We start from the raw sequence: 9,423 nt of genomic DNA on the forward strand, positions 1-9,423 counted from the left end.
ATTAACATCTCATCCTATCTTCTTAAATCTCATCATGAAGTCTTCTGTTGACTCATGTTCATATTGTTTTACTTCTATTAAGTCATTGATAGTCAGTTTGGGCTCCACTCTGTAAAATTAATGAGAAGCTAATCATGTCAGAAAATTTCCAAATTGCCTCAACTTGTTATTGGGGTTATCTACAAATGCCACACAATGGTTAGATAAGTTAAGGATGTGATTCCTTGAAGAGATGTTGAAGTCCTCTTCACTGAATGCGGGGAAATAAGGCATTTGAAGTTGGGAGGGAATGAATTATATTATCAACGTAAGACGGACATACTTTAGCGTGTTCAGTAACTGTCCAGTAAAAAGAGTAAGTCGTGGTCTGCAAGTTATCAAACTAGGTCGGTAACTTTTCAGTTTTACTGATTGTAATTTTGTAATTAGCAGCAGTAAAAGAAGCGTAAAATGGCTTTGTTTAATCCAATGTTTGTCGGAAAAAAAACAGCGCGGCAGTGAAAATTACAGGTCATCCAAACAGTTGTGCGTACGTGTCCCGTACTCAATGAATTACACAGCGATTACAAGCACTACCTCCCCCACCCACCACTTTCCCGAACGTGCTTTTCTCGCCAGCCCTTTTTCTCTCCCTCCGGAACGACACCACCGCAAGATTCTCGCTTTCGTATCTTTCTAAAACTTTCTCGCCATCCAAACACGCCCTACGCCACTCTCTTTTTACACTCACTTTTCCCTTGAGCTTCGTCGGATCTGGATCGTAACGAGTCACGCCGCTTGGACTGCACCTCGGAATCGGTGGCGGTCATGGAGGAGCCCCTGGAGAAGCGCCGGAACTCTTCCGGGAGTTCAGGGGAAGTTGCAATGAGAATCGAGGCTGCAACTGGCGGCGGAAGCAGCGGCAATAGCGTAGAATTGGAGAAATCGGTGGACGGGGTGGGCGGAGGCCATGGTGTTGGTAGCTCTACAGGTTTGTCGGTTTTACTCGGAAATTATAATCTGTTTGTTTGCTGAGAAAATACAAGAAAATTCATTTGTGTTTCAATTGCGTTTCTTCTCGGTACTGTAGTGCAGAGGCAAGTACCAATTTTATGTATTTACTTAATCTTAAACAAGAAATGCTATAATTTAGGTAATTGAGATTTTGGAGTCCAATTTACATTCACATTAAGTAAGATTTTACAGTGATGAAATCGGATTTCACGCAATTCAGGAATTTCTGGCGGGAGCTTGTCTAAAGGGAACACATTGCCGCCGGCGGAGATATCATCGAACATTGAGAGACGAGAATCGAATTCTGTTCCGGTTAAGTTGGAAAGATCAAAGACCGACAGTACCAGACATCAGAACAGGTTGTCCAAAGATGCTGCAAAGATTTTTGACGACAATATTTCGGTGCACCAGAAGGTATGGTAGCAAAGATGATATCTCTTTTGTTCCTTGTATCATTTTATTGGAGCCTTAAGATTTTCGAATGTTAGGTGCATCATGGATGGTCTCAAAATATGATGTGTAAAATATTGACCAAAAACAAGTTGATGTGTAAAAGGTGATGCACTAAACAGTAAAAGGCTATCCGGGTTTTGTTTTATAACTCAAAGTTTCAATTGCAGCTTAAGCTGTTAAATAGAATAGCTACGGTGAAAGATGATGGAACCGTAGAATTTGAAGTTCCAGCCGATGTTGAACCTCAGTATCTTGGAGATAGGTGCAGAACTGCTCCTACTGGAGCTGATGATGAAACTCTTGATACAGAAGATCTTCAAGACATACCACCAATGCAAATAGTAATGCTTATTGTTGGAACACGTGGAGATGTGCAGCCATTCATTGCAATTGGCAAACGTTTGCAGGTTCTCACTCACATATTCAAGACTTATAAGTTTTTTCTCCTTTTTGAAATTAATTGTCGAAAACGGTGACCATTGTGATAGCATGGTTAAATTCTATAAACTCCTTATGATCTTATTATAAAGATTTGATTTTTGTTTTAGAATTTATTGCTAATAGAAGACGGTCAAAACCATATGTTGAAGTCTGTTGACGAAACTATTTTTGTTGCAGGATTATGGTCATCGTGTAAGACTAGCTACTCATTCAAATTTCAAAGAGTTTGTCTTGACTGCTGGTTTGGAGTTTTACCCTTTAGGCGGTGATCCAAAAGTCCTTGCTGGTTGTATGTACCAAAATGACATTATACTGATTTGTTTAGTCACCTTGAGTGATCAATTTAAAATGTTTGTTAAAGTTTTATATGGATTACACCATTAATTTCCGTATAACTAGTTTACTTAAATGTCTTTGGAGCAGATATGGTTAAGAATAAAGGCTTCCTGCCATCAGGGCCTTCTGAGATTCCTATTCAACGTAGTCAGTTGAAGGACATTATATACTCCTTATTTTCTGCTTGCAAAGAGCCTGATATGGATTCTGGTATTCCCTTTAAAGCGGATGCAATAATTGCAAATCCCCCAGCATATGGTTAGCTCTCAACACTTCATGGTTTTGAGTAGAAACTTTAAATTTTATATTTTTATGGTGAAATAGGTTTGGTTTTTTGTGACAATAGTTCTCTCTGCGTTTGGGAAATGGAGGGTAGGATATTTGGTTGAAATAATTTTTCCAACTTTTGTAACTTTGTATTAAAACAATGTTCTTTTCCCCCCTTTGAAAAGTTTGTGGGTTCTGATTCTTCTGAAGTAGTTAAACTTCGCTAAGATACTGCACATTATCGTATTTCGCAAAAAGTATTTCCACTTACACTTGTATTGCTTTGTTTACTACTAATCTCACAAATGCTTTTATAGGGCATACTCATGTGGCAGAGGCACTAAAAGTTCCTATTCATGTATTTTTCACGATGCCATGGACGTAAGTCTTGTTTGGGTAATGGAATCTTATTGTATGCTGCCTCAATTGCTTTGGAGTTTGGGTTTCTGCCTTTTTCAATGTTTTGTCATCATCATTGACAGTGTTTAAAGTTTAAGTATGCATTTTATATGTTTTACCTTTTCCTACCAGGCCAACTAGCGAGTTTCCACATCCTTTGTCCCGTGTCAAGCAAACAACTGGATATAGGGTAAGTCCTCTGAATTTTAACCTTTATTTATTTGTTTAACATTTTATATCTTTCACTTCCTGATTTATAATTAGTTCTAACTTTTTGTGCTATGCAAATTTTCAGCTATCGTACCAAATTGTTGACTCCTTAATCTGGCTTGGTATACGGGACATGATTAATGATGTTCGCAAGAAAAAATTGAAACTAAGACCTGTCACATATTTAAGTGGTTCGCAAGGCTATGATTCTGATGTACCATATGGATATATATGGAGCCCCCATCTTGTTCCTAAACCAAAAGGTACTTTAGTTATATTTTAATTGCATGTTTTGATTCTTCCATTTATAACCATTTGGAGTCCCTCAGGTGAACAAGGTAGGATTGTTTTGAGAAGCTTGTAAGTTCAACAGAACTGTGGCTGTAGGCTGAGTGCCAATAATGTGGACAGTGCTGTCTAGTAGAGTATTATCGGATTCCATTTACTGGCGTACCTCTATTTTTTTTTTTCTATTTTTTTTTTTTATTATGGAACATTCTTGCTTAATAAGGTATGAATCTTGGCAAAGTAAGCCAATGTATGTCAGTCCTTACTTAATAATACTTGGTTTGCAGATTGGGGACCTAAGATTGATGTGGTGGGGTTTTGCTTCCTTGATCTTGCATCAAATTATGAACCTCCAGAAGCACTTGTGAAGTGGCTTGAGGCTGGTGACAAGCCTATATATATTGGCTTCGGTAGCTTAGTGAGTTTTGTTATTTATTCAATCATTACTCGTGAATATATACCTATTTATATCTCTGCAAGATTTCCTATATAGTAGCATACTTGAGCAACCTTGGGACTTGTTTGAGTTTCATCCAATCTTGAGGATGGCCTCCATAATTATCATCAATGATAGAATGATTGACTTGCTCAGGTCACCTTTTATTCACTTGAAAACCTAGATCTTGTATATGGAGAATGCAATGTCGTTCTAAGTCAGTTTGAGTTTATGGTTATGTTGTATAATCATGAAGTGATCTTTGATTAACCACTTAGTACAGAATTGAGATTTCTACTGTTGTTAGTCTACTGCAAGCTAAAAGAATGGATCTGGTTAGTTAGACGACCAAAGTTATTCACCATCTCATGGATAAAAGAATGGTGCTCTTCAGAGACAACCTTTTACTGCTTAACACAGAGTCACAGACACACTTACAATTTGTACATGCATGGATGCGTGCATACACACAAGTTGACAAACACGCATTTGCAATTACACACATACCTGCATGCATGCATACATATGCAGCTTCCATGACCAGAGTCCACCGCTTTGTGTCAGCCTGTTCAAGAGCCCCAAAAGATGACCCAAATAATCGTGGAAGCATTGGAAAAGACGGGGCAGCGGGGTATCATTAACAAAGGATGGGGTGGCCTTGGGGAATGTAAGTTTCCATTTCCCACAAGCTTAGTATGATTTCATTGTTGTTAGGAGCTTTGTATTATTCTCCTTTTTCCCTATTTAGCTGACCTTTTGGAATACACTGATTTATTTCACATGATTTCGCCTCCTCAGTGGCCGAACCAAAGGACTTCATATACTTATTGGACAACTGCCCTCATGATTGGCTGTTTCTACAATGCAAGGCTGTGGTGAGAATGAACACCTTTGTTTTGGGCTTTCATCTGTAGTTTTAAACGGAAAAGCTAAAGGGGAAACAGAACAAGGAACACCACCATGTAGTCGGGTCTATTATTGTGGTTGGATAAGGATGGCAATTGTTTTTGTCGGATGAAGAAGGAACATCACCATTGATTTTGTGATCTATAGGAGACTATAGGAGAATAATTTCTGATGGGCAAGTGTATGTGAAGTTATTAGGATGGTTACTTGTTACTTCTAAAATTTCATTCAACGATTTCTTAATATTTCCAGTCTGCAAGTGTTTGTTTCTCGACATGCTTTAGGGTAGTTTTAGATTTTAAACTGTTCTTATGGTTTTTTGTCTGCCTTCAGGTGCATCACGGAGGTGCTGGAACAACAGCTGCTGGTCTCAAAGCTGCAGTAATTGTTTTATAACCTATCTTATGGTTGAATACTTTCAGTTCATGTGATTTATCATTTGCCTAAATGTGTATTGTGTTTCTATTTTAGTGTCCAACGACGATTGTTCCGTTCTTTGGAGACCAACCTTTCTGGGGAGAGCGAGTACATGCCAGAGGAGTGGGCCCTGCACCCATTGCAGTTGATCAGTTCTCACTTCCCAAGTTGGTTGATGCAATAAATTTCATGCTTGATCCCAAGGTAATCTTTTTCTTTTTCTTTTTTCTCTGAGAAAAGTTGGAAGTTTTAGAACTGACTATATACATTTGAAGGCATGTAAAATGCTACATGAGTGGCGAGATTCGATATGCAAGTTTGCAAATCTAGAATTTGTTGTCGGATGCATGCCAAAAATTCCCAATCTAGCTGTGTTCAGAAAAGGTTTTGATTAAAAAGAAAAAAATATTATACTATTATCGGTGTTTCTAGCCGACCCCACTTAGTGGGAAAAGGCTTTGTTGTTGTTGTATTATCGGTGTTTCTATTTTAGAGGTTCCAGTGGGGCATATAAAGAACTTCAAAAACTTTAGTAGTAGTTAAATCACAAGCAAACTTTTTACTTTGTCAGTTGTTTGGTTTTAATAAGAAGTCTTCATGAAATGGTGAGAAGGTTTATTATCTTGGTGGATACCAGGTGAAGGAGCGCGCTGTCGAACTTGCCAAGGATATGGAGAACGAGGATGGCGTCACAGGAGCAGTAAAGGCCTTCTTTAAGCATCTTCCCTGCAGGAAACCTGACCCCGAGCCAGAAGCAGTGCCGTCAGGTTTTCTCTCTGTAAGCAGATGTTTCGGTTGTTCATGAATCCTGGATGCCATTCTGTCTTTTTATTTCTTCCCCGCAGCGTAGGGCTGAGACGCCCCGAATGTGCTCACAAAGAAAAGAAAAGCACAGGTCCCTACTTTCTACTCTTGTTCATAATTCTCGATCTTGAAAATGAAATTTGTAATTAGTTTATATTGTTCTTTCAACATTCATTGGCAGAAAGGGCATTTGTTCTGAAGTTTGTAAAATTTACATTAATTTGCATATGAAATCTTGTTTCCCCTTAAAAATATTCACCGGGGCCTTCTGTTTCTTCGGAAATTCTGCCATACAGCAGGGAGGTATGGCCATTAGACTAGCATCCAACGACCAAGATCTAACGGCCAAAAATCTTAAATCTATATAATATCTCATAACATACTTGAAAATCTGTTGTTTTTGCTGTCACAACCACCAGTTCCAGTTTACAAAACCATCATTTCGTTTGGGTTCTGAGCCTCTGGGTTGGTGCCACGTGTAAACAGAGACATGCTGATTGGCAAGTATTGGGTTCTTGTAATTGGGCAAGTGGTATGTGGCAGGGCAGTGCATTGCATTTGCATGCAAATAATATATTTAAAAAAAAAAGAGGATGAGATATGAGAAGTGGATTGGCGGTGGGGAGTTGGGGGAAGAGGAGACTAGTGGCCGTTAGCCCCATCACTCCATTTATAGAAATTTGCAGATGATTAATGCTGCTGCTGCAGAGGAAAAGAAGAAGCCATTTCCCCATTTGCATAGAGAGAGAGAGAGAGAGAGAGAGAGAGAGAGTGAGAGAGATTCCATTTGCCAACCCTAATTAATCATCTGTTTATAGTTAACCAATGACTTACTTTTTCCCCAGTTATCTATAATTTAGTGGTTTGATGGGCACTAATTAAGTTAGGTGGGTGATTAAGTGGATGAGTAAATGAAGCTCGAAGACTCGGAACATTTTAGGTAATCAGGTCCCCCACAGATTTGGAAAGACACTGTTGCCCCAATGCAAAACCTGTGTGCAGGCTGCAACTCTTGAGTGGAGCGGTTTCTTATCTTGACGACTGTTTTTGGCAATTAACCAAGTTGACAAGTTTTAAGAAAACTTAAAGAGTAATCAAAGTCAAGTGGCTAATTAATTAGAGAGAATAATCAAAGTAAGTTAGAGTGTCAAACTAGTTAAGGACCTCTTTGATAGCCATTTTGTAAATGGATATATTGGGGCAATACCCTAAGGATACATGTGCCACCGTCTGCCACTCAAGTGAAGTGGTTCCTTATCTTGACAATTTGTTTGGTAATTATTTCGTTTTATTATTATTTTATATTTTTTGTGAGTTAAAAATAGAGGGACAATACATGGTAAGAGTTGATTTTCACACCTTTTTTAGTTTCTCACACTCATCTTAATTTATGGATATGAGATTGGTTAAACAAACTGAATTAACAAACATAATTTAATAAACATGTAAGAGACTAAAAAGTGTATATTTATTCTACATGATTCATAGAGTGGTTTTTTATTGGGTAATACTAGAGACTAAATTTGTATACAAAATTTTGTAAATTAAATGACATAGAAGTTGATGATTAGATTATTACTTAAGCATTGATAAACGTGCTCATTCCTATTGATGACATATCATTTAGTTTGCATTACCTTCTTTAATTATCTCAACAATTGTATTTCATAATTTTTTGACAAGGAAATATTTTGAACTAGTCTAATTTATGTGGGGAGAAATTCGAATTCATATGAAAAAAACCTAGGCACACTTATCTTTAGCCAACTTGCTTACGTCTGACAATATTTTTGGTAATTAACCAAGTTTACAATTCAAAGAAAACCCAGAATAATGAAAGTCGTTGCTAATTATTTTAGAGAGAGAGAGAGAGAGAGAGAGAGAGAGAGTGGAAGTCAGATTGTGAGAGGAAGCTAAAGCTTACATGATCAGGTTTGTGATCTCCAAGGCCAATGTGGAAGGATTGGGTGACTTAAAAGCTAAAGCCAGTTCCCCACTTGTTCCTACAGACTCTCTCTCTCTCTCTCTCTCTCTCTCTCTCTGTCTCTTATCTCTTGTGTTCCCAAGCCCATACAGCCCTCTGTGTCAAGCACTCTATTTAATAGTTATACTCAGAGACTCTTCACATTTTCCAACTCTTTGAGAAGTTGGCTTCTGAACTCTCTTATTTTACACTTTTGATCAGAAAACAAGCCAAACGCCAAGACACTTCTCCCACATTTTCCAACTCTTTGAGAAGTTGGCTTCTGAACTCTCAATTCATACCATTTCTTCACTTGTTCTGCTCTTCTACTCTTTCTCAAGGTTGATTCCTCAACATTACTAAATTTTCCCCACCTGGGTTTTCGGTCTTTTCGAATTTTCGTTCACCTTCGTGTTCTGATTTTCGTTGCAGACATGGGAGACGAAGAGAAAGGCGTCACGGAAGTTGATCACCAAGAGAGCAATGCAGAAGAAGATAGAGACGCAAACGCAAGATTGTTTCCGTGCCTCTTCTGTTCGAGAAAATTTTACAGTTCTCAAGCCTTGGGAGGCCACCAAAACGCTCACAAGAAGGAAAGAACGGCTGCTAGGAAAGCTAAACGCGCTTCTAACTACGCTTTGTCTATGAACTTCCCCATACTATCCCCTAACACACAACCTCACATGGTTTTTGCTCCAAACCATCATTTAGGCCTCTTGCATCCCTATATAACTGCTCATGCAGCCAATCTCCGATACTTTCCAAATCCTAACCAGTTCTCATCAGACTGTTCCGGATCCAACGGAGCACCAAAGTTTGAAAATTCTATGTACCATGGCGGGAATGGCCTGTCGTCGAGCAATAACGTGAACGGTTATCAGTGTGAGGAGGATGAGCAAAGTTTCTTGAATTGGCAGAGGAGCGTAAGATACAATGGATTCAGTGGAGGAGGTTCATCACAGCAGTCATCAAAGGCGAATGGGGATCACAATTCCGGGATTGGTGGTGGTAGTAAGGGTAAAGAGCAAAAGCTTGATCTTTCTCTCCATTTGTAGAAATACGGAGGGTGAATAGTGTAGTTGCATTTTTGGTAATAAGCTTCTCTCTAGCTTTTACTTTCCATTTTTGAGATATTGTAATTGCCAATTTATCTTGACATGATTAGTTGGGATATATTGCATGAGAAAGAATGGGCATCCTACCTTATTGTTAAAGCATCCCTTAATTTTAACCACAAATTTTGACTCTCGCTTCAATTGAAGCTTAAATTTCCCCGCTCCTGGTGAATCACATGTTGGTGGTCAGGAAAGGCTAAAATGTCTTGTGAGTTTTCTCGGCCCCCGAAAGGATGAGTTGCCGTGGCCACCAACTGGCCCTTTTAAGAAGAAAGAAGGAGAAACGATTTCTATACACATTTTCTGCACACTTTAATTTAATTTTTTAATTCTTCTTTAGTTTATCCAATTTGATAAGTACAAAATGAACATGAATGTGCTGTGTGCATAAGGAG

General features: G+C 38.6%; 2 protein-coding genes across 2 annotated transcripts; both read left to right on the forward strand.

The window, feature by feature from the left end:
- The first annotated feature begins 572 nt into the window (after positions 1–572).
- LOC126586596 (sterol 3-beta-glucosyltransferase UGT80A2-like) lies at positions 573–6,202 on the forward strand. The gene is made up of 14 exons (XM_050251502.1): positions 573–970; positions 1,214–1,407; positions 1,614–1,853; positions 2,065–2,176; positions 2,311–2,481; positions 2,808–2,871; positions 3,022–3,079; positions 3,185–3,362; positions 3,675–3,805; positions 4,388–4,490; positions 4,622–4,698; positions 5,063–5,110; positions 5,201–5,350; positions 5,784–6,202. The coding sequence occupies exons 1-14, from the start codon at positions 808–810 to the stop codon at positions 5,949–5,951; spliced, it is 1,857 nt and encodes a 618-aa protein (XP_050107459.1). The 5' UTR covers positions 573–807; the 3' UTR covers positions 5,952–6,202.
- A 1,397-nt stretch (positions 6,203–7,599) lies between these two features.
- On the forward strand, positions 7,600–9,151 carry LOC126586980 (protein LATE FLOWERING-like). Its single transcript, XM_050251945.1, has 2 exons — positions 7,600–8,254; positions 8,346–9,151. The coding sequence occupies exon 2, from the start codon at positions 8,348–8,350 to the stop codon at positions 8,966–8,968; it is 621 nt and encodes a 206-aa protein (XP_050107902.1). The 5' UTR covers positions 7,600–8,254; positions 8,346–8,347; the 3' UTR covers positions 8,969–9,151.
- Positions 9,152–9,423: the final 272 nt, after the last annotated feature.

The sequence above is a fragment of the Malus sylvestris genome, chromosome 10 (genome assembly GCF_916048215.2).
Source record: "Malus sylvestris chromosome 10, drMalSylv7.2, whole genome shotgun sequence".
Taxonomy (NCBI): domain Eukaryota; kingdom Viridiplantae; phylum Streptophyta; class Magnoliopsida; order Rosales; family Rosaceae; genus Malus; species Malus sylvestris.